This window comes from Myodes glareolus, chromosome 26 (assembly GCF_982192425.1).
Source record: "Myodes glareolus chromosome 26, mMyoGla1.1, whole genome shotgun sequence".
NCBI lineage: Eukaryota > Metazoa > Chordata > Mammalia > Rodentia > Cricetidae > Myodes > Myodes glareolus.
The window spans coordinates 20,771,189-20,797,372 of record NC_142051.1 but is presented as its reverse complement, the minus strand read 5'-3'; the positions used below and the strand labels follow the sequence as shown (position 1 = coordinate 20,797,372).

General features: G+C 37.6%; 1 protein-coding gene across 2 annotated transcripts in view; it reads right to left on the bottom strand.

Moving 5' to 3' along the window:
• Window positions 1–1,721: 1,721 nt before the first annotated feature.
• The window catches only part of Zdhhc17 (zDHHC palmitoyltransferase 17), a 56,936-nt gene continuing 32,473 nt past the window's right edge, over window positions 1,722–26,184 (bottom strand). The window contains exons 1-11 of one of the 2 annotated variants that reach the window (XM_087902043.1): window positions 24,718–24,832; window positions 23,434–23,559; window positions 18,556–18,698; window positions 17,385–17,485; window positions 13,081–13,205; window positions 12,177–12,239; window positions 8,767–8,860; window positions 7,636–7,719; window positions 6,480–6,637; window positions 5,630–5,724; window positions 1,722–4,486 (exon numbers count right to left, since the gene is read on the bottom strand). In XM_087902043.1, coding sequence (XP_087758169.1) covers window positions 4,348–4,486; window positions 5,630–5,724; window positions 6,480–6,637; window positions 7,636–7,719; window positions 8,767–8,860; window positions 12,177–12,239; window positions 13,081–13,205; window positions 17,385–17,485; window positions 18,556–18,698; window positions 23,434–23,514 — 1,083 coding nt within the window. In that variant the 5' untranslated portion in view covers window positions 23,515–23,559; window positions 24,718–24,832 and the 3' untranslated portion in view covers window positions 1,722–4,347. Of the gene's footprint in view, window positions 4,487–5,629; window positions 5,725–6,479; window positions 6,638–7,635; window positions 7,720–8,766; window positions 8,861–12,176; window positions 12,240–13,080; window positions 13,206–17,384; window positions 17,486–18,555; window positions 18,699–23,433; window positions 23,560–24,717; window positions 24,833–26,184 lie in introns of those variants that run through there. The other variant, XM_087902042.1, reaches the window with a different exon arrangement.

The window sequence follows — 26,184 nt, the reverse complement described above, 5'->3', positions numbered from 1 at the left end:
ACTGCCCTTAGGACAAGGCTGCTCATATGGGGGAGCAGGGTCTCCATTCCCCCCACAGTAAACAAGGCATTGTGGGGCTTTGGATAATGCACTTTACATAGACGGCTAGTACTAAACTGAGGAGCAGCCTGGCCTTGCGTAACAAATTTTAAAATCAAGACCAAAAAAGACAAACTTTTCCACATAACTTAACTGAATTTCATAACAAAGCTCAAAACGTTTATAATACAAAAATCTAGCAGCAATAAAAAAGTTACTAGGCATGAAAGAAGGTGGGAACCCATTGAAAACACCATCAGTAATGAGGATGGGACCACCCAGTCACCAAAGCCAGCAGACAGCTGAGGAGAAAAACACCAGGAACACCTATATATTTTCAAAGTGTAGAGAAGAGAATAAATAAATCAGACATTACAGCAATAAACTACAAAGTAAAAGATAAAAATACCGATTAATAGTAATGAAAGATTAGACCATGCAGGAAAAATTATCAGATAGTGATGGAAATTATGTAAACAGAAAAGCATTTCAACAACCGTGGAAGTTGGTGCCCTATAAATAGGACTTGCTACCTTGTTACCCCATGTGAGTAGCAGGCACTGCCTAACTGAAATATCTTGAGAAGGGAAAACAGAAAAATATTTGATGACTAAGAAATTTCCAAATTCAATAAAACTAAATCGACAGAACCAAAGCAGCTGCAAATTTGGTAAAACTAAATCTAAATATCTAAGCCACAATGAACCTTTTTGATGATATAAATGCAAATAATTACCAAAATGCCATCTATTAAAACTTCATCAAGCAAGGTGTGATGATTTACAATCCCTGCTACCTGGGAAACAGAGGCAGGTGGAGTCCAAGTTCCAGCCCGGGCAACAAAGTAAAAGGTTCAATTCTAGTAATTAGTAAACAGAAACTAATCTGAGTAGTCTGCTTAGCAAAGTGTGTGACTAGCCCAACACTGCTGTTTTACTCGCAACTGCATATCTTCTATTTAAAAAGTTACAAACATATTTAACTAACATGTAAGCACTTTGCAAATGAACTAAGGGCGATTTTCTAACAAGGCTTGACCAGGATAACTCAGATTTCTCAGATAACGAACCTGAACCAGGCACCCCATCACAGAAGAGGCCTCCCACAGCAAGGGCTGGTGGTAAGGACACAGTGGGCAATGAAGAGGGCACACGCCATGGGGTGGGGTGCAAATCGCTAGATAGTGTGGGAGCACTTCTGTTCCATATCGTAAACTATGACTTGAAACTCCTGAGTCCAGCCGCTGAGACTGCAGGAAAACACATGAATCATGGGCAAGAGTCTCACCACAATTTTGCCTTTTAAATTTTGCAAAGATGTTTTCTTTGTCATGCCTAGCACCTGAAGCGACCAGAATCAAAGTTTCATAAGTATTATTTTGCACATTTTATTATAAGGCTTTAGACATACTTATATTCAAAATCCAGATTCATACATTTCCTGAGGTCCTCATTAACTCCAGAAACCAAAATATACTAAGGAAAAAAAAATGTCTCCTTTTGAGAAAGGAACACACACACACACACACACACACACATTTTAGAATACCACCAGTTTTACTCACTTATGCAAATTCCCACAAAATCCTGCAGCACTCGACTCCAATCTGACCAAGATAGAATATAGAATATTTTCATATCAGTTTCATCGATTTCTTCGAAGTAAATTGATCAAACACCACATTTAAGAGTCAATATTTATTTTGATTAATATTTTACAAAATTCTGACAGGTTTAATTTATGTAAGGAGGACTAATTTATTAAACACTTTACAAGTTTTTCTTTCCACAGAGTAACACAGTAAGTAGCAAAATAATACTTGGCACAGTTATAAATAAAGAAAATATAAAATAAAAATATTCATAGCTTAAGTAAGATGCGTTTTTATGCCTAGTATTTAAAATAAACAACAAACAATAACAATATGGATGAAAAAACTTCAAAGAATTCATGTCCAGAGCTGAGAATCCAGCAGAGCAGTGAGAGCTGCCCCCAGAAGGGCCACGTCCACACAGCCTGAGAGCGAGGGCAGGTTAAACTGTTCCACACAAGCCATAAAGTAACGAACGAGCAGATGCATGGAGGCCTCCAGACCATCTGACAATGCTGGCACAGACGTCATGAAGACCATGAAAAGGTTAGTACTAAAAGCATCTCCTTGTAAATATTTCCCACATAATTACACATCTACAGGGTTTGTCTGCTTTACTGAGAAGCATCTCTTCTACACAGAAAGAATATTGTACCACAAAGAAAACATGGTAACAACATTCATATTCAAACAGAACCACCATAGTCTTTAACTGTTGATAAAAATGTATCTGATAAAAATTGCAACTGAGTCTTCATGTGAAGTGACTCGAAATACAAAATTAAAACAAATCCTAGCATTTTATAAATAACCTTTGAATTTAAAAATTACCTAAATTTCCCCCCATTATTAGCCAAAACTAGCAGTGACATCTGCACAGCTAACCAGTTTTTTTACATCCTATGACAAAATGGTACAATGCTATTACCACCCCATACCCATCTCTTCCCTTTTCAAAAATAAAGTACATATGCCAATTCTAATATTAAAACCCTTAAATACAATAAGGGTCACTTTGGGTGGGGTGACGTATGGTCAAAGAAATTACTATAAAAACGGTAGTACTCGGAAATACTGAACATCAACTATATACATCTTCACTGCTCCTCTCACTAAGGCAAGGGGCGGGTGTACCACTAGATTGCTTTAATACCTGTAACCAGTATTTTACAGGGAATACTAATTTTACCTAGCACTGGACATGCAGTGAACTTGCAGGGTAGAGTGCCTATTAACAGTAATATTGAACATCACTAGAAGCTCATTAATATCTCCCTTTTCTTTTTGGTTGGACAAAATGAAATGAGCAGCTTTAAAAACACTAATACATGTAGACACAGAGAAAACTATTTGATAAATTATTTATATACACATACACATTCTTTACACTGGTCTAGGATCTGTCTCAGTCTGCCCCCGCCCTTATCCCCTCCCACAGGTTGCTTGAACCACAGTTTGCTACAGCATTTAAGAGGACTAAACCCAGTCTCACTGTGAACAACGCCAGGGAACAGTGGCAGTCATTCAGGAGGTATGGAAATGCTGCAACAGAACCTGATCAGTGCATCACATTCAACAGTAGACTCCAAGTGTTTCAGAAAGCGTTACAAACTTCAAAACATATTCAATATTGGAAAAATTAAAATAACCCTGGGGCTTAAATTCTACTTTCTGATCGGTCATTAAAGAAAAGAATATTCCGTTAGCTTTTCATTAATTCACATGTGCTATGTACAGAGATCATGCTCCATCTTTAGCTGAGACTCCATTATTTTGTCTACAATTTATTTTTCAGCTTAGAATTGAAAAAGCATATCCACTTATCTCAATTAATATGAATTTTGCATTAGCTTATTTGTTTTGAACTTGTTGAAAATCCACCTCAACTCTTTAAAAAATTGGGTTGTTTTGCACATGAAATTAAATCCTAATTTATGCTTCACTGGACAGTATCTGCTAGTATACATTCTATGCAGTGTAACATGCACTTAGTAGGGCTTTAAATGTCAACAAAATATTATGACTTAATATACTCATGCAAGTGCTTTATTATCAGACCGTGAGACCTCAAAGCAAGGTTTCTAGAAATTATTTCACTGAATTAGAACGAGACCAGCAGTGCAACAGCTGTGGTAACAGAGCGGCGAGCACATTTCCGTGAACATTATTTCCCTGTGCCTTTGAGAACACAGTACAGTAGATCTTTAATAAAACCACATGATTTTCATCACAGTATTTACATGTACATCTAAAATGTACATAATACTAGTTATCAATTTACGACAATTCTCCTGGAATAGATACAATACTCTTAAGTACTGCATAATACAATTTAGCCTCATAACACCAATCTTGCTCCTGTTATAACAACATGTACTCTCGGTATGCCATCTCTAGTAACAGAATAAGTTCACTTTTTTATGACAAATGTTATGAGAACAAAACCAAAAAGCTGAGTATGTTATGAATTCCTACATTAAGAATCATGAAAATCATTTTTATGATCTTTATTCTTCCTAGAAGTGGCAGTGTGTTCTGTCCATGTTTGCTTTTGTTAGTAAAAGTATTGAAAAAAAAGACCATAAAATTCACTGTTAGCCCTACATATAGCATGCTGTTTGTTCCAATGACGTGGATTCGAGTGAGAGAGAGAGACACGGACAGACACAATCTTCAGGCACCACTCAGCAATATTGTTTCATAGGATAAAGACACTGCTACACAAGCTGGTACCCAGATCCTGATATTTGGTCATATTCTATAGTATATTGCCTGGTCCAGTCCACGATAACAGGACGAAAGAGGCCACAGCATCGAAATTCAAAGAAGTCTATAATATTCCTTACACATCCATGGCTAAAATCAGACCCCAAAAGAAAGGAGAATTCAGTTAGTACGAATGACTTAATATAACTTCTCATGTTAACATTTTCTCCTAAGCTTAAAATAGACAGGTGTTTATGTTTCTCCTCAGCTCTACCAGCATTTATCTTATTTTTGCTAATTTAAAACACTATACAATTGTACTTTAAAGTGACCCAACTACTTCACTCCAATGCCCTAAATACTACTTGCTTCTAAAACATGTACACATGGACACATACACACACACACACACACAGCAGCAGCAGCAGCAAAAACAAACAAACAAAACCATACACTTCCTTGATTACTGGCCCTTTGCCAATAAATCGAACTACGTCCAAAATTGAGAAAAGAAGTAAAGGCAAAATTAATTATACACAGTATGAATTTGATAATGGACTTTAATAAAAGTAACAATGTATAAAGAAAGTCTGGGCAAGCTTGGGAGCTTTTCATCTTCAGTAACACTTAGAAAAGCAGTTCATTTACACCTTATAGGTAATAACTGTATCTCTCGTAAGAGGCTTTTTTATCGGATTTATTATGTATACAGTGTTCTGCATGCTTGCCAGAAGAGGGCACCAGATCTCATTATAAAAAACCATGTGGTTGCTGGGAATTGAACTCAGGGCCTCTAGAAGTACAGTCAATGCTCTTAACCTCTGAGCCATCTCTCCAGCCCAAGTTTTCATTTTATGTAAAAGTTGGTTTCCCTTCCAGAAGTATACAATAACTAATCACACTAGAGAAGCTTGAGGGCCAGTAATCGCTTACACAAAATGCAGCTTTAAATATTCCATGAAATTAGGGCACCACTACTTCTAAGCATCAGGTGAGAGGTTAAAATTTTATAGTATATATATTAAGATAATAACATAAATTATTATATTTATAAATATAAATGTATGCTTAGTTAATGTGACAGATTTTAGGTCGTGTTATGATGAACTAACGCCACTTCAACAAAAACCTTACCTTCAGTAATAATGAAATCTAGTCTAAGAAATACTCCTACTTCAGATGCTGCTCTATAGAAAACACTTCCCTTTGATGAGGTCACTAAACATGATTGAGCTGATTTTCTAACAAAACATGAAACAAAATACAATATTATGTTTATAAATATATACATACTTGAATGGGCTTTCAATAGATGTCGTTGTGACTTTAAAGTGCTTGTATCTCCTGGCATTCATTCTTTCATTTGTAGTAATACCTAAACATGTTATCTAGGAAGAAAGAAAAAGCAGTCTGTTATCCTTTGAATATTTAATATAAACAAAATTCTCAAGAGGTCTAACACAGAATAAAAAGATACAATCTGTGCTTGGTTTTTCATAGAAGATCATCAAGCCATTTCACACAATATCACTGCAATTGTGAAAAGTAGCCAATTAAATATGAAAAGGTTAACTGGGCGGTGGTGGCGCATGCCTTTAATCCCAGCACTTGGGGAAGCAGAGGCAGGCAGACTTCTGTGAGTTCAAGGCCTGTCTGGTCTACGGAGCTAGTTCCAGGACAGCTAGGGCTACACAGAGAAACCCTGTCCTGAAAAACAGAGAGAGAGAGAGAGAGAGAGAGAGAGAGAGAGATTACTGAACACTGCACACATACCAACAGACAACATGAACACAGTTTCATTTAAAATGAGTGGTGAGTGGCATATGCCTATAATACTAATACTCAAAAGCTGAGGCAGGAAGATCCCCAAAAGCAAAGAGAGGAGATTCCTTAAAGACTTGAATAAATACTAGTACATAATAAAACAGTGTTGTTAAAATGAAGATAAAATTAATAGTATCACAATGCAAGCTCACACATGTCCAATTGCAAGTATTTTAAAAGTAGACTATGAGGGTGAAAGGAGGCAGAAAGAAAAAGGAAAAAAAAAAAGGCAAACTGGTCTTGAACAAGCCAGTGTCTAGAAAGAGCAGTTTCACAAGTTTTATAGTGAACATACTAAGGAAAAAGTACTTGCACATACCTGGTACATCTGACACATAAGTAACACAGCCACCCACATGAAATGAAACACACTGTTCAGAAACATCCAGAACATCCAAGGGGAGCATGTGGCAATCTGAGTAATGTATGTCCAAAACCCATCCTTGGTGTACGTGGTCTCACAGTGAAGGCCCCAGTCTAAACTCGGGAGAGAGGAGACACAATCACTCTTCTGCTCACCTCAGATGCTATGGCTAAGGAACTAAGGAACAGGATCTAAATCATCTAGATTTAATTCGTGACAGAATAGCAAATGATTTTATAGTCTTAGTAATTCCATAACACATCAAAAAAAAAAATACCAGAGCAAAAACTAGGAAAAACAGCTGCCAAACTTAAGAACTTCCTGCCTGATAAGAATAAACAGGGCCTTATTCCCAGCACTGGAGAGAATGCTGCCTTTAGACAAGACCCATGAGGTTTTGGTGAATGGGGCACAGGAGTCATGACCAGCACCTCAGTAAGGTGGGAGTCCTAGCACAGAATCTGGCACCAAGAATTATTAATAGAAATAATGACCTACGTTGGTAGAACAGCGTTCTCTGGTATGTATGTTGATCTGGATACTAGGTGAGTTCTTGGACCAAATCTTTTCCTTCATCTCTATTTGGTGATTTTGTTTATTCTTTCATTTTATTTATTGCTATTTCTGCAGGTGGCAAGGCTAATAGTCTTTCTCAGATTGATTTTTAAGCCAGGACCCAAAGCATCTCTCTGCGAGACCTGACATGTACAGAAGCTCAGAAACCAGCGTTTTATCTAATCTTGCGAAGTACTAAGTCCGCAGATAAAATGAGTGACAACTGATCTTCACAAAGTAACTCCCGATATCTGCTAACACAGCAACAATTTATACTATACTTTTCAAAATATTTCAAGTTTATGCAAATCAAATTGTAAGTTTTGCTTTCTTAACCATTTAATGGGAAAGAAGAGCTAGCACCACCACGGGATCCAGCGTGGCTAGTAAACCAACAAGGGATATTCACACTAAAAGGCAGCTCGCTGATCACTGTTTGCTTGTTCTAGACACTGGAAACATTTTCCTTCTTTTGTTATTAATTGTTAATACAATAAATGTAATCTAAGTACACAAACATTTGTGTTTTAGGAAGGCAGAAACTACGCATACTCACAAGAAATACAACCATAGATCATCCAGCAGATCATAAACAGCAAGAAGAACAGGTACCCCATAAAGTATCTATGGTTGCCTGCACCTAAAACACACAGAAGCAATTTGTTCCAGTTAAGAAAAGACAATTGGGAACACACCTTTACCAGGTACGCTATGAAAGGCACGATACAACGAGGACAATAACCACATACATATATTACTTATTCTGTAAAGTGGTTTTCAAGAAACTTGTTTTAATAAAAGTTTTAAAATAAGAATGCTTGCAGTCACACTCATGTGATGAGAGTATTGATCTCATTCTGAAGGCAAGGGAATCATCATAGCTAATACAGAACCTAGTTATGGCTCTCAGTCCTACAGTGTGAGGTCCTATTACACCTGGTCCATCTCCCTTTATAATCCTTACAATCAAGATTTTATCTCCAAGAGTCATGCAGTCTTTGTGACCATCTCCTTTCTATCAGCCCTTCAGTCTCCAAGGCCACTTTCTGATCACTGACTCAGTCCTCTCAGACTGCACCAGTAGCATGAGGTGTGGAATTCCTCCCTGCAGTCCTCCCTGCCTCTGCACATGCCTTCTCAGATGCTACTACTGCCTTACTTTCTCCAGCTCAATGCTTAAAGTGTTACCTCCCTCGTCAGATGAGTTTCATCGTCCCTCATTGGGAAAGAGGACAGCCTTTGCACCAGAAAGAATGGACAGGGAGACAATTAAGACTCTGCCCGAAGGATTTTTGCACACGCATACACAATCACACCCATACGCATACATGTACCTCAATGAGTTACTATATAGACAGTCAAAAGTTAATTTAGGAAGTGTGTGGGAAGTAAGAATATCTAGGGTGCTGGAGAGATGGTTCAGTGGTTTGAGAGCACGGGCTGCTTTTCCAGAGGATCAGGGTTCAATTCCTAGCTCCCACACAGCAGCTCGTAACTGCCTGTAACTCCAGTTCCTGGGGATCCAGCATCCTCACACAGACACACATGCAGACAAAACACCAGTGCACATAATAAAAATAAATTCAAAAATGTTTTAAAAGAAACCTATAATTAAATACTGTATTTCATTAGTCACCTAAAGTAACTTAAATTAACAAGATATTTAGAGATTGCTAACACAACTTACCTACACAGTTACCCACCCATGGGCAGTGATGATCAAATTTTGCTATGCAGCGGTTGCACACACCACAGTGTTTGGACCTCACTGGCTTCCGAATCTGTTAAGAGACATTTTAAAAATACTATGAAGACCACTGCATTAAAAAAAAAAAATTAAAAAAAAAAAAAAGCTGGCACTTGACTTTAATCCCAGCATTGAGGAGTAAGAGGCAGGCGGATCTCTGTGGGTTCGATGCCAGCCTGGTCTACAGAGTGGGTTCCAGGACAGCTAGGACTGCACAGAGAAACCCTGTCTCCAAAGCAAGACAAGAAAAACTCACCATTTCCATTTTCAAAATACAACTGTGAAAAGATAGCACTGTGTTTTCTGAGAACTATACAAACATTTCCAAACCAACACAACCAGACAATTGCTGTTAATTTGTTCAAAACAAAATCTACAGCAACAAGGAAGGTAAAATACTCCATAAGAAGAAATCTTAAAACAGTTTCTAAAAGAGAAGGAGAGAATGGAGACTGACTTTATAAGAGGTAACAGCTGGGCGTGAACCCTGTTTCTTCTGTGACTGAGAAGTACGGGAGACCCAACTCTCAGAAAGTAACAATAAAGATCAATTTGTTACAAGAAATGATTACACAGCTTGTATCGCTCACATTTCCAAATACAAACATCAGCCTTTCTAAAAGTCTACATGAAAATTCATTTGAGTAATGATCATAATGCTGGTTGCCGTTTTATTAAATACAAGTTTCTTTTGATAAGAAGGCCATGTTAAAACTGAGTAAAACAGTAAAAAAGTAAAAGATTTCAAATTAGAAATCTTTAAAAGGTACCTTCCCTAAATTAACAAATCTAGCAAAAAATAGCAGTGTTCCCGTTAACTGCCTCCTGCAATCTCAAATGAGGTTCAACATTCCCCTGCTAGAACCATATCTAAGGAAGAAGATAAAAAAGGGTCAGTAGTCACTTTCTTAACAAAAAGCCATTGCTCTGGTTTTTACAAGCACTGAAACGCTATGTATAGTACCTCTCCCTCTATTGTGAACGTGAAATCAGCCGAGGGAACAAACGTACAGGTGTTTGCTCTTCAAAGGTTCCAACTCCCTTGCTGAAGTTATGATAAGTGCTAGAGCTATTAAGCCATAAGAGAAGCAAATGTCCTAAGATCCTTCCCTGGCCATACCAATGCTTCAATAGAAACACTGTTTCCCCACTACTTTGCATAGGTTAGACACTATTCTGAGGTAGCCAGGAAAAAGTGGACTGTAGTAGGCAGCTCTTACACCAGTAAGAATGGTCTGTGGACCAAAGAAAAGGATGAGTTGTTCTTCCTTACAGATGTGACTAAATCTACTTAGAAGGCAGCAGGTTGCATCCCCCACCTCCCGCGCTCAGCTACATTGTCCCTTAGGCAACACCACTTTAAAAAAAAAAAAAAAAAAAAAAAAAAACAGAGCAATTTGCTACAAAACAAAAACACCTGGCTTTATGGAGACTATGGAGGCAGGCAGGTAGGTATTTTCTGTCAGGCGGGGATGCCCCTTTTCTGACAGGAAAGGACAGGACAGCTTCTGGTCTGGCCACTGGCCCCCTCCCTTCCCCTTGACACCCATTATTCCCTAACCTTCCCTCCCAATGGGGCTTGTAGAAGTACTTATAGGTCTATAAATATTTATAGATTTCACTTTTCTGTCTGAGCCAGTAGTGGTTGTTATTTTCTAGGGAGGAAAAACAAAAACAAAAAGAAACCCCAAGAACTAAACTGGAGTGGGTGGTAGGAGAGAGGCCCAGAGAGACCCTCCTGTACTTGTTTCCCCCAGGCCCAGCCTGAGGGATGACACTTGAGGGGTGATCTCACCTGAGCTAAGATGGAGTGTGAGGTGCTGAAGTGTGAATGTATTAACCCCACCCTGGGCAGGACGTGCTTCCAGTCCACACTGACCCCTGTGGTACTTGTTATTGGGTGACAGACAGAGCCCAGCCCTCTTCCCACATCACACATACACATTATTGGGGCATTTCAACAAGAGCGAACCTTTTATTTTGTTTCTTTGGTTTGGTTTTATTTTTCTCTACTTTTTTTTTATCTTGTGGATGTGTGCACCCCACACACAAACAAACAAACAAACACAGAAACACACACACACACCAGCTTTTTCTAAGGTCCAACTGTTCCCAGCTGCCTTGTTCTAGTAGGTAAACTCCAGATGTCCACCACCTCAGATTGCATGTTTAAACTTAAAGGTTTTGGATGTGAACATGTGTTGACTGTTGCTGTTAAGTGTGTGTACGTGTATGTGTCTGCATACGAGTGCATGTGTCCATGATCATGTATTGGGGGAGAGGAGTTTGGATCCCAAAATGAAGAGGCCAAGAATTCATTTTTTCAATTTTTTCCAAAAATAAAAGGAGATAGGAGGAGGAAAGTGGGTGAATTTTTAAAAACTGTCTTGGATACCTATGTCTGTTTTATGTTTTCCTTTTTAATGACTTTTTAAACTGTGATGTGTCGTCCAAGGGGCTTAGGGGAGGCCCCAAACAGGAGCCTACCCAGAGTTCTTTCACTGCCCTAAGGGATCTTATCCCAGACAGCATTAACCACCCTTATAAAATAATGTCTGAATGTGCAAAAGAATGCAGTTAGGGCCCAAAAACCACTGCCAAAAGCAGAGCAGTGTGCACTCTGACCACTCATTTACAAATGGGAAATCAAGCTGTCTAAAGCCTCCCTATAATCCTAAGCTAGGTCAACTACTTTGTTAACTTACATACTACTATGTACTAATAACAAGACCTTAGTTTACTCGCAGCATATAATTTAAATGCATTTAGTTTCATGTATGATTTGCAGTGTTTAAAGTATTTTTACAAATACTATAAAAAATTGAAGCAAAAATCTAAATTTAAAATGTCTATGATAAAATAGCCATAAGTATAACTGATTTCATAAAGAATACGTTCAAGTCTTAATGTCTGACGATTCAAAAGGACCACTTTTAATCTTAATGACAATATAGCACTTCAAGTTGCACAGATACTTCCAAGTGAATACTCAAATTGTATCTGCTACAAGACTGTGTTATCTGAAAAATAGTCTATGGAATTTCTACACTGTTAATTTTTAAACTCAAGAATTTTTAAAGGCTGTACTCAAACTTTCAATGTTAAATAGGAGCAGGTTTTGCATTTTAAAGGATAAAAGAGAATGAGAACAGGAATGAGCTGGGCTCTGGTGTGCAGTCAGGGTCTGCTACCACGCAGACATTCCTTCAGCATGGCCCTCTTCTCCCCCAGACTGCATGATGCATGGGGAGTCTGGGGAAGGAGAACTCTTTCCCATACCCAGCACCCCCTCTATGTGAGATCCTGTCAGGAGGAGGAAGAGAGAAAGAAGAGAAAATAATAAATATTACCAAGCAGGTACTGCAGAATATACTGAGATCCAGACTTCCAGTCTCTGCAAGTTCAACTATTGTCTGTGAATTTAAAAAACAAAACACTTTTTTTTTACTCAAAACTGAATGATGCTCACCAACTCTTTTGCTATTACTATGAATCAACATACAAGCCATCTTTATCAATCTTTTTCAGCTCAAATAAGATATCCTGACTCATTCTTGCCATTTCATTACTGTATGAAAATCAAAAAACATCAGCACAATTCCTATACAGTTTACCAAAAAAGGGGAGGAGACCACAGAATTTGTTAATGTCAGTTAATTATGAGCAGGAATGATTCATTAAGATTTGTTTCCTTTTCAAATGAGCTCTGATTTTGTTTTCTTGTTTTGTGTTAAGATAGGGTCTCCTGTAGTTGAGACAGGTGCCGAGATTACAGGTGTACTGCTCCCCACACCAGCTACAATTGCTCTCGAAATAATCTAAAATGCCTGGTCCAGTTCTACACTGATGGAAGAGTTTACATGAATTCAGCTTCAAGCCCGTGTCACGGAAGAGGACGCCCTCCATCAGTCACATGCAGAAGTACTCTGGCTCCTGGAACAGGGACTTCGCACTATCAGTTTACAGCCTTCTAGTTTAACAGGTAATTCACTCAGCATTCTTTGGGGTGAAGGTTAAAGAGCTGTTTCAGATGTTGACCTCTGCAAACAACCAGAGCACCCTTGGTAATGGAAAGGAAGGTAAGTCATAAACTGTGAAGCCAGACATAATGAGGGCACCAGGGTGAACCCCACAGAGAAGATGGACAAGAACAGCTCTGCTTAAAATGCTACTATTGCTAAGAGTTTCCTCCTTTTTATCTAAGCCTCTCCTATCAGGGATGAAAAACTGGCAGCCAACTGGGTACATCACCACCTTTTTCTTTTGTTCTTCTGTAGCTTTAATAATCCCTGGGTCTGATTTCCAAGACTTTCCAAAATTGTAGAAAAGTGCAACACTATTAGCGAGGAAAGGAAGGTGAATAAATAAAAAGTTGAGATGTATCCAAAGTTAAGGAATCTAAAACAAAAGTTTTTACATATAGGTTTATAATCCATATGATGTTACCATACAAGAGCACCTATCAACCAAAAATGGTGAGCTTTTCTAAACCAAAATATATTTTCCCACAGTGTTCATAACTAAGCACAAAAAGATGAAATATGACTTTCTAATACATTTATATCGCAAAATCTTATATACTTCAAAAGTCAGTAAACATTAAAAAAATCAGTAACTCAATATTGCCTTTGAGAAAATGAAGGTATTTTTACATTCAAAGTTAGATACATACTTTTTTCTTGTACCAAAAATAGAAAACTCTTCAGGAATCTGTGACGATTAGCGTCCCTATAAGGAAGTGTCCCAATAAGGGATTATCTATATTAGATTGGCCTGTGGATACTTCTCTGGTGGATTTTTTTCTTTTTATTGATTTGTATTTATTTTCATTTGTATCCCGGGTGTGTGTGTGTGTGTGTGCGCGCGCGCGCGTGCGCGCACAGGCACTCACGCGTTGTGTGTTGTGGGGGTTGTGCATGTGAGTGCAGTGCCCACAGGACAGGTGAAGGCACTGGATCCCCTGAAGCTGGAATCACGGGCAGTTGTAAGCCCCTGACCTGGGTACCAGAAACCACACTTTGGCCTTCTAGAAGTACAGCAAGAATAACCCGAGTCATTTCTCTAGCTGCTTAAGTTCCGTTTTACTGAGGGATCACAGAAGCAGATCAAAACTAGGATAACAGCATAGCTAGATACCTAAAGGGTGCACTTAACTACAGGAAAGCCAGTAAATTTTCTGCTTTGCCTTTTTTTGAACATATTCAAGTTGAGGTTGATTTTAGAAAACATATTTTTAAAACTTCCTCAAATAGAGAGCTTTTACCTAATAAAAATACAACAATTGTGCCAGGCATTTATAAATATAAAAGAATTAAAAGCTATAAAAAATAAATTGCTAAGGCAGTAAGAGTCCTGAAATGCAGAATATCTGGTTTACTCAATAGCATTTTCAAGATGCGATGCAGAAATAATTAACAAGATTTCACTTAACATGTACTTTGTAATGCTTATATTTCTCATGAAGGCAGTTATAAAAGAAACTTTAATGAAAAAAATCCTTCATGTGTTTGAACACCAAACAACCACATGAAATCCAAGAGAAGCACAAAGGAGAAAGGAAAGGTTCACCATTAGCACTTGCTAAGCGATACCAATTTATAGCCCATTAGTGACACACGCCTGCCTTTCATACCAGCATCAAGAAATGAAAGCATTCTCTTACTCTCTCAGCTGTGGGCCTTTACGCTTTAGCATCCACAGTGAGAGAGACTGAACTCGACACCGCTAACATTTCAGGGTGGCCGCGGCAGGTGATCCCAGCTCAGCCCTGTGTAGGGAAGGAAACCTCAGGCAGAACCTTAACAGGCTCCAATGCAGGAGTTTACAGCTAAGCCTTTCTTTTGGGCAAAGAAAAGGTGGATGGAGGCAGCCAGGTCAGATGGTGACGTGGTGTCATCCTGACACCAAAGCAGACAGAAAACACCAATAATTACCCTACAGCCGATCACAGAAAACATGAAAGTCTGGATAAATTCACTTCAGTTAATCATAGAGAAGATGAAAGATGAAGAGAAATGGCATAACAATTACATTAACATACTTTCAAGAAGAAAAAAAAAATCAAAGGAGAAGGGAAAGGGATATAGCAGCCATAAGCCAGAGAATCCAGTCTCAAAGAAAATACAACCTAAGGACAAAAGCAAATGAACCAACAATGTTCCATAATTAAATTTAACTTCAAGGGCCTGCGAGATGACTCAGTGGATTAAAAGCACGCGATGTGCAAACATGAACACCTGAGCTCAATCCACATAGCCCACCAGGGAAGACGAGAACCAGCCCAACAGTGCTCCTCTGACCCCTACCATGCACCATGGCAGGAATACAACCACCTGTGCTCACACACAATAATAATAAAAGGTAAATTTTTAGTTTAAATACGAACCCTACCAAATAATTTAAGGATAAGGCAATAAAGCAGATAAAAGGGGCACATCTAGAAGAAAACAACTGAGACCAAACAAAACAATTATATAGCCATAAACTAAGAAAAAACACACACAGCATAAAAAAGCTAATACAGTCAGGCTGCCCTCAAACTCTCAATCTTACCTCAGCCTCTGAAATGCTGTGAAGAGAGATGTGTGCCCCCCATACCCAGAAAATCTTCACTCTTAATGACTTCTTTCTGGAATAAAGCTGAGTTTCTATCTGATTGTTCGATCTTTTGAATGCACCCCTGAGCTTCAGCAGAACCAGAGAGATGCATTCACAACCAGGCACTAGGAGTACAAGTCTAGAGGTGACCTGGTCCTGAAAGCTAGTGTCTGTCCAGTGGGTGTGTGCTTACACCTGCATGTTCACAAGACTCATTTCTAAATGCCAACCTTACAAAGGTTAGAAGAAAACGCTCTTTTAAAAGTAAAAATGTTGATTTAAAAAATATATTGTTAGTGCTTTTGACTTTCAGTCACTACATACTGATACTAAGGTTCAATGTCTAAGAAAGAAACCCAAACCAGTACACACATTGCCATACCTACAAAGTGACGAGGGAGAACTGACCGTGCACAAGGAGGAATTGCTAAGTACATCAATACAGCAGCAAACTTCGCAGTTCTCTCCATTGCTGAGCTCAGGTAATGCCAGAGTGACCTGGAAAGCCAGAACACTCGTACTGAAAAAGTACAGAGTACTAATTTCAAACGTGTTGGGTTAGAGGACAAACTAAGAACTTACAAAGAGCTCAGTGGCGCAGGCCTACAGTCCAAGGGCCATGCAAGCGGAGGCAGAACGCCCTTGACAAGAGAGTTCCAGGAAAGGCTGGGCAACATCATAAAACCTCAAAACCAAACAAGCCACATGATGTGGTAAACAAGTTCAAGTGTACTTACAATCCCAAATTATACTGTTTTAAAAAGTATTTTTATGGCCTGGCGGTGGTGGCGCACACCTTTAATCCCAGCACTTGGGAGGCAGAAGCAGACGCATGTCAGTGAGTTTGAGGCCCATATGGTCTACAAAGGGAGTTCCAGAACAGGCAGGGCTGGACTGTTACACAGAGAAACACTGTCTCAAATTAGGAAAAAAAAGTATTTTATGCTGGGTGTGGTGATCCACACCTTTAATCCCAATACTTGGGAAGCAGAGGGGGACAGCTCTCTATGAGTTTGAGGCCAGCCTGTCTACCTAGTGAGTTCCAGGACAGCCAACTGTTTCAAAAATAAAAAAATAAATAGTAATAGTAAATTAGGATTTTATGTTGATAATTTGGTGATGTTAGCACAGGATATATGTTGATACATAACAGTACTGTTTTTAATGAAGCAAAAGAGAGTCAGTATGTGTAAAAGGAAATTAACCACTACCTACTAAGTTTTTTTTTTGTTTGTTTTAAAGTGAGATTAAGAAAATCGTTGTGTAATCCTACTACATGGTTAGAAAGCTGATTGCCATGGGTTCAAGTACAGTTTGTAACAAGACCCCATTGCAAACAAGACGGGGGGGGGGAGAGAAAACAGTTGGATATTAAAGCATGGAAACTTTGATACAAACTGTTTGATAAAAAGTTAAAATACTTTGACAGCTTTCAATTCTAGTTTTACCAAAGATCATCTATATGGCCTTGGGGTCCTAAGGTTTAAATTTTCCCATCAAGAAAATGAATTAACACTGGCTTACAAGATGTAGGCAAATGTTCATTTTTTTTAATTGATATTTATTTATTATGTATACAGTGTTCTGCCTGAAGACCAGAAGAGGGCACCAGATCTCATTATAGATGGTTGTAAGCCACCATGTGGTTGCTGGGAATTGAATTCAAGACCTCTAGAAGAGCGGCCAGTTCTCTTATAACCTGAGCCATGTCTCCAGGTCTGGTAAACGTTTCTTTAAAACTTAGTTAACATTGGCTGATATTGTTTGTGGCTGTTAAAAACAGGTTTTAAAAGTAACCCACTAAATATAAATATTTACAAGCATTATTTATATTAGTTCATGTTTTCCTAGGAATACTGTTTCACTGTAACAAATCACGAGCTCAGTCCTAATGACAAACCGTCAAACATTTGCTCGGAAAGGACTGTTATTTAAACACATCCTTTTACAGCAAAGGATATCATTCCAAAACCAGAAGAACCATGTCACATACATCCAGAATTTGGTTGCCAAATATATCCCAAGAGGCAATGCGCTATGCATCGAATGATCAAAAAAGGACCTGTAAAAGATACATTTTATAAAAAAAATAAGTGCTATGCTTCATTATAAAATAAATAGAGAATAAAAAACAAAAGTCAAAGATATTTAAATACTGAGATTGTTTTCATAGTAACAATTAGTTCAGCAAGATTCTTTTAACCTACCAAGAACTAAACTATATTTCACATACTTTGTGACTTTAGAATTTCAGTGTTTTCCAGCTTGTTGCATTTCAGTCTAGAGCAACTTCATCATCCAGCACATTACTCAAGGACGTTACAGTTATGGCACATGAGGACAAGGCTGCTCATCCCTCCTAACCCATCCCATTCAGCTAAGGACGGGGACATCTTTTCAAGGAAGATTAACTGGCTGACTCACTGCAACTGCAGGCATGTACTTCTAATACTTACCTTAGGAAGAAATACTGATAAATGCCAGCACAAACAGAACCCTTTAGCCATGCAGACCAAGTAGTCTTGCTGTGTTCCTAGTTAATGAACTATCAGATGAACTAAGCAGCTACTTCTGAGAGCTGACACTAGTGGAGGACTAGTCGTTCTTAGTCCTCAGGGAACTATGTTCAAACTCTTCTCGAAAACTCCAGTGAAAATGAGATGCTAAATGAAGGCAAGTGAGTAGGAAGATGTGGGTCATAGACACCTTCCTGGGTTTGCTCAATAGGGCAACTTTTAGGGCAAAAAAGACTTAACAAGAAAGGAAATGGTCAGTGCTTAAAGCAAGGAGAGAAAAGACTTCTAAAAGACTAAGCTTGCTTCATTGTATAGATGATAGTCCACTCTGCTAGTAAAGAGCCCATTGCTTTTAATGTCAATGAGAAAAGGCAATACCTACAGCAAAGTAGTTACAATAATTACCTAAAAATCAATATTTTAACTATTTCTAAGAATATGTTTTCACTTCAAAAATCATACGCTACACTTTTGTCATTAAAAGATCTTTTGAATAATTTTAATAATGCTAAAAGACCTAAAGATGTCACAACTAAACACAGAAAATATTAACTTGACATAGCAAGGTACAAATTATGTTCTTTCATAAATTTTTAGTTAACAATAATATACTTACTTGGAAAGAAATTGTACTGTAGCCCAAACACCACCATACATTAGCCCTTTAATGAGCCAAGAATCAATATTTAGGTCTGCTATAAACCCAACCAGCCAAATAACCAGGAATGGAGTTCCCAGCATTACTTTCTGCCGAAATTCCTATAAAACACAAACATTACAAAGTATTTGTATGTTTCAAATGACAACGTTAACCTCAGCTATCTTTATGAAAAGTATGCAACCAAACGTAAAATTCATGCCTTCAAATCTGCCTATAGTGTTCAGGTAATACACAAAAAACAAACACCTAAAAAGAGTTTTTTAAAATTGTGGAAAATAAAAATAGAAGTTGAAATTATGGAATTGAGTTCTACATAGCCAGACATAAGACAACAAACAGTAGGACAGATGGCTACTTAGATGGCTCTAAGATGGCTAATTAGAAAATAACTTACAACATTTTAATAGAGGCTTTGCTAACTACAATCAGAATGACCATGTATGGTCTCATAACTTCATCATGTAGTAGAAAACTGAAGAAGCTTAACTTGGAGAAGGCATTCAAAATGATATTTTAATAGCATATTAAAACTGTAAAATGAAATAAAGAGCAAAACCAAGGTCAAAAAGATAGTTTACTGGGTAAAAGTACTTGCCACACAAATTTGACCACTTGAGTCTGATCGCAGAAATCTATGATGAAAGTACGGAACTGATTCCCCAAAACTTGTCCTCTGACCTTTACACATGTACCATGTCTGTAAAGGTGTGTGGACATACATGCATGTATATACATACACACACAAAACAACAACAATCAGCAGGGTTTCCTAGACCACAGAATAGGTTGTTGCGGGATATTACTTTGGATATTACAGTGGGGGATATAGGAATATAGGATTAAAAAGACAACCATGAACCTGTTTTATATTGGTATGGATTTTTTGGGCATATTGATACAAATTTAATTTTTGTACCTATGTACAAAATTAAATATACATACTGTATATGTATGTCTATCCTTGTTTAAGGTATTGTACCTATGCAGTTCATTTAAAAATATGATGTATAATTAAGAATGCAGGTTAGTAGAAAGTCATCTATATTAATCAAACTTAGGTATATTTTCAAAGTTAAACAAATACATTTTAGATAGATGTTCTTCAAATGCTTTAGAAACCTATAGAATATGGCATTTAAGATGTTTAATAACCTAAGGCTTTTAATGACAGTGAAACATGTCTGCTCTTGGTGGCACCAATCTACTTCATAAAAGAATGATGAGCATCAAAGAACCTCCATGTGGAGTTTGCTTTTACTGTGGCCAAGTTAGCCCTTGGGAGAGAAGCTGCTCTTGCCTTAACTGTTGTGAATATGCTGTACAAACTGGACAAGCAGAACACAAACGAAAGTGATTGTTAAACTTTGCCAAGACAATGCAGGACAGCCCTTCAAAATTTCTGCCTCAGAGAAAAATCAGTCAGATACTCTAGTCTTATAGGCCAAAGATGGATGCACCAACATTGCGTGACTGTCCAGACAGCCAGAAGTCTTTATTGTTCCTATAGTTTTATAAGTTGCTTGCTCTTGTACTTCCTGTTTACTCAGGTAATATTAGATCTTTCTGGGGTCTATGATGGAGTTGAAGACTAAATAGTTATAATCATAGCTTTCTTTAGTTATGATAGAAGGTAAAGTAGGTTTACCTTTAGACTCACCAAGATAGGATAAATAATGGAGTATTTTCTCTGAATTTGGCAAACACAAAATGGACTGTACACTGTGAATGTAATTCTTACTTGATAATTGATCCTGTTGTATATAGTTTTACTATGTTAAAGTTAAAAACCTTTCCTTTTATTTAGACAAAAAGGGGGAAAATGTGGAATATTACTTTAACTAGGCAAAGATATGTTACATTTGTTTGTGTTGCATTTGTTCAACAATGTAAAGCTATGTTGCTTTGCCTGCCTAGGACACTTGATTAGCCTAATAAAAAGCTGAATGGCCACTAGGCATTAGAGGGATTGGCAGGGCTGTCAGGCACAGAGAATAAGTAGGAGGAGAAATGTAGGCTTAGGAGTGTGAGGGAGAACAAGGAAGAAAGAGAGGGAGACAACAGGAGCCAGCTAGGTACCCACCAGCCAACAAGACATGGAGTAGAACATAGATACACAGAACATAGTACAAAGAAAGAGAAGCTCTGAGGCAAAATGTAGATGAAGAGAAACAGGTTAGATTAAGTTATAAGAGCTGGCTGGAAATGAGCATAAGAAAAGGCCTAATAATAACTAATAAGTCTCTGTCACGATTTGGGAGCTGGTTGGTGGCCTAAAGAAAAGCCTGTTACAACAGGCTCTAAACACCTCCTATCAAGTCTGTGCTCAGAACTCCAGAGGTGCTTCTGTATCTTCTGAGCTGATGATTGGAAGTCCACACTTGTAATATACTAGCACACACACCTCTCGGTCATACCTATCGCAATGATACCACCACAGCAATACTAATTAGCACTTATTGTCTTATTTACAGAATAGCTCTTCACAAACTTCCATATCTTCCTTGACTAATCTTAGGTGACAAAACTACATAAAGATGCCTAGCTATGAATTTTCTTTCTTTTTTTGAGACAGTCTTATGGTGTAGCCCAGGCTAGCCTCAACGTCACAGAGATCTGCCTGCCTCTGCCTTCTCAGAGTACTGGGATTAAAGATATAAGTCACCACACGTGGCTTCCGTGTGATCTAACTTTCATGGTATGGGTACATCACAGTCTGTTCAACTATTTACATACTGAAGAACATCTAATTGTCTGGTTTGGAGTCACTATAAATAAAAGATGCAATAAACAGTGGCATATAGATTTCTGTGTGAGCTTAAGTTTTCAAGCCTCTGAGATAAAAGCAATTCTATTACAATCTCCCCAACAACATATGAGCAATCCAGTCTTTTGGATCATCAAATATGTCTTTAGACTGTTTTCTTATCTCTATGTATGTACATACTTGAGAGAGAACATTTTGCTATGTAGCCCACAATGGCCTAAAAGTCTTGAGCCTCCCAAGTGCTAGATTATATACACCTTTAATCCTAGAACTTGGGAGGCAGAGGCAGGTAGATCTCTGCGAGTTCAAAGAAAGCCTGATCTATATAACAAGTTCTAGGCTATCCAGGGATGTACAAACCATGTCTCGAAGCTACTGAAGGAAAAACAAGAAACCAAACTTCTAAGTTCAAGTCACTGTAACACACAGTGTGCAGGTGCATGGGTCAGCTGTCTTCCCCTACTGTGTTCTTCCTGATGTACCGAGTCACAGCCTCCTCACTGTTCTGCAGTTCTGACAAGCCAGCCAGCTTGCTCCATGAATCCCCTTCTTCTGGTGCACTGGGATTATGGGTTGTGGGATGGGATTCTAGGGACCCAACCTCCAGCCCTCAGGCTTGGGAGACAAGTGCTCGACCTGCTATGCCATCTCCCCAGCCCTTCAAGTTCTTTCTCTCACTTTTAAGATTTACTTTTTATCTTTTAATTTTAAGTGTCGGGAGGAAGCAAATGACTGCAGGTGCCTCTAGAGGCCAGAGCGGCTGGAATTACAGGGTGCTGTGAATTGTCCTATCAAGTACTCTGCAAGAACACTGTGTGTTCTTAACGACTTAGCCATCTCTCCAGCCCCCAAAGCTCTCTTTTCACAGAGAAACAATATCCAAATATATAACCTTAAATATGATAGATAGTAAGGAACTTTACATATTAATATATCATCATCTTTAAATTAAAAGTAGCTTTCATCTGACCCTACAGAAAAAAATAAAAGTCTGGAATATTTACGTTCAGCAAAATCAAAGATTACAGCACTTTCTAGAGTAAGTCAGGTTATTCTCAGCGCTAGACTAAGTAGGGCACGGTGTGGAACAAGGTGTTCTAAAGTACAGAAGACAGAGTGAAATCAAAATAAGGAAGTTTCTATACCACAGCTAGTAAATGACTGAAAGTGTTAATAGGGCACGAAAAAAAATCACTATCCTTCTCTGTGAAGTTACAGAACACGAGTGTAAGTTAGCAAACTATAAACACAGCTATAATTACATCAATGGGATGCACCAGGGACATTCCACTTGATCAGGGAGCTGGAATTTTTATACACAAATGAGCTTCTGCTTTCAAGGGTACCACACTTTCATCAAAACGTGTTTCTGTCACACTGCAGATGGTCATGTTAACCTCTGTGTATTTTAGTATTGCCACTACTAATACTCCATTTTCTGTCAAAATTAATAACAAAGAACAACTTAATATCACTCACATTACTATTGTCAAGCTAAAAATAATACTGCTATTATTTAATTATTTAAGCACATTTTTTAAAATGCCAGTTAATATCTTCCTTTTTACTGGAAATAATGTTTTCTTAGGAACATAGACTCTGTGTTTAGGAAAATGTTTTTAAATTTTAAAACCCTATTATAAGGAGACAGTTAAGCGAACAGTCATAAATTTTAAAACTGAAGACTTGTGGAAGAAAATAAACTTTCTATGAAACAGCCCCAAATGGAAGCGTCCCCTTTACAGGCTGCCCTACATCACAGAGAATACGCAGCTCGACTAATCAGAGCCGTAGCACTCGCTGAAAGACTCACACTGAGACTGAGAGGTCCACAATGCACATGTGCATGGAATGCTTTTATCTACAGGACCAGTTAAACTTAATCTCCTTTATGCAGACCCATCCTCCTTGAGTATCATACAACACAGACAAGAAACTGTGCTAAGTACTCCATTTTATTTTGGCTGAAGTAATCCTTTAAACATTACAGTGGGGAATATAAAAAATTAAGGTATTTACACCAAATAAGTTACAGATTGAAGACTGAAAGCTTTTCAGCCACGAGTTACCTTATCGGCCTTCAGCTTTCTAAGGAAAGATGGGTTGTCGTACCCTTTCGCTTGTCTTGCCTCTTGCAAATGGTTGATCATCCACACGTTTTTTCTTTGCTTTGCCAAATCAAGTGCTGATTCACCCTAGTAATGTAAATAGAAGATACTCACATTAAAAAGAAAACTAATATTTTCATCAATAACTTTTAAAGAAATTCCATTAAAATAAATTGACTAAATTCATTGACAATGGTTTCTGATATCATATAAATCAATTTAAAATCTAAATCATTACATACCTGTTATCATTTCCCATTCAAAACACAACAGGAAATACATTTTTTTCCATCTTACATTATAGACTCTATTTTTGCTTGCATTTTGACAAATTAGAGAGCAAATCAAAAAGTAGGTATTTTAGGACCTGCTGGATCAGAGGCTATCATTAAGGTTTTCAGTTAGGCACAATCCTTACAGACTTCACTAATAATAAATACTGAGTGCTGTAAAACATCCTCACACTGTACCAAAAGTCTGCTTTACTTCAGTGATGGTGGGAGTCTTAAGAGATTCGGGAAGAAAAGGCAAGTCAACTTCTACTTCAACCACTGTCCTGGCATTCAACCTACAGAAACTCGTCTACCCATAGAGGAATTCCCAGAGAGCAGGAGAGTGACTAGAAGGAATCACTGCATCCTGGTTAGAAGCTACAAGGTCCTTTAAAACTCAAACAAGAATGCCAGGAGTGCAATAACAAGTAAGAAACAAGAAGTACACAACTTAGTCCTAGATGCTCCTTTTAGCTTTTATTAATTTAAATTTCCTATTTCTTTTGTAAATTAGACACCTACATTTCCGATCTATTTAATGTCCTCTATTTATCTGATTCTTTATATAAAAAAGATAAATTAAAACTGTTTGCCAAAACTTGAAGAATGATCCTCAAATTATTTTCTTTTAAAAAATTGAAATTTTACTTCAAAATACTGGATTTAAAAAAAAGAAACAGGGAGTACTAAGGTACTTATCAAGTACAGAACACAGTTTTTTAAAAAAAAACAGAAATTAAGCATAACACTACCATACAGCAACAAAGAATTATAAACAAACAAACAACAAATTTCTTTCAAAAGCTCAAGCAGATTTTTAATACAAAACCCAATGGTATTTAATAAGGAATGGGCTAATCTAGGTGAGCCTTCCACAAATAGGGATATTTATTTTAGATATTCCTTGCTTATTCCAGAATTCCATCACCTGAGTTTTCAGAACGAGCTAATTAATCCAAACTATAAATATTACCTGAATAATAGCAATCCCTTGGGTAACAACTCCCAGAATATCCTGCAGTTGCCTCGGTCCAGCTGAGCACCCCTTCCACTAGAGGGCCATGTGACACCTAAGGATTGCCTAGACAGAAAGATTGAGGGAGCTTTAAAAACCTTTCAACTCCTCTAGTCATCTGATCATGTTTGTATAGTTCTTTTATTCGGCTGGCAAAATAAACAAACAATGCAAGAGTTGTACTAAAACCAGGGTTCAGAATCAAGTCTATATTTGTTTACTCCATGTTGCAGCAAAAATAGTAAGTAATACTAATAAATGTTACATGAGGAAGAATTCACATGGAGTATTTATAGACTATGTCACTGGTAGTAAACAGCAATTTTTCAGGGGTTCTGGTCAAATAACCATGGCTAAGATGGAAGATCACTTGAAGTTATGCTTTAGTGGGACTGAATCTCACTGTCAAAACTAACACTAGTTAGAGACCATTGAGGTCCAGGTATTCGAGAGCTAATGAACAACTGTATTCTCCAAGGATTCTCACCTCCTCCCAAGAAGCTACAGGAGACCTTCTGTCTACTGACATCCTCTGACAGTTAGGACTGGGCATGCTTAGGTAGTACTCAGGTCAATTGTTCTTCCCAAATTAAAATTTCTAACTTTATGTATATAACTATAACTGCATGATAAAATCTTTAAAAATTAACAAATCTGTTTCTTTTTATTCTTAGAACACAAATTACTTTTTTACCCCATGGTTAATATTGAAACATTACTTAGTGCTGTGGCTGTAATATTCTTTTGATACTTATCCAATGAAAGCCAATGATCTTCTTCCCCACCAAAATGCTGCCATAATAATATTTTAAAAGTCTAAGGGTTAATGGGTCTACATCATCCTAGATCTTTGTGAACCTAATCTGGGGTATATGGCTACTTCTTATCCTTCTAAATATCAACTTTAAAATATTTTAAAGTTATCTATTGTTAAAGTAATCTTCAAAATAAGTTGTCTTATTTTGATGGAAGAAATTTGTTTTAGATATTAAAGGAATCTAATTCCTTTCCCAAACAAGTAATTTACAGAAGCAATTTCTAGTTAATCTAGACATATTTAAAAGAAACTTAATCTTGTTTTTAAAATAGTTATTTCAGGAAAGGACTGAATAATTAAATAATTATAGCACAGAAAATGTTTTTTATCTTGTCTGAAGAATGCAACATTTTATAGATTTTAAAAATCAAATCAAGATTTGCAGCTACAGCCTACCCTTACAATTCAATTTTATTTAATATTTTAAAAGATGTATGTGTTTTTAAAGATAGATTTTTAATTCTATGTGGATTAGTGTTTTGCCTGCATATGTGTATATATACACAACATGATTGTCCGGGTGCTTGCCAAAGTCAGAAGAGGGTGTTAGACGCCCTGGAGTTGGAGTCGGTGCTGGGAAATGGACCTGGGTCCTCTACAAGAGCATC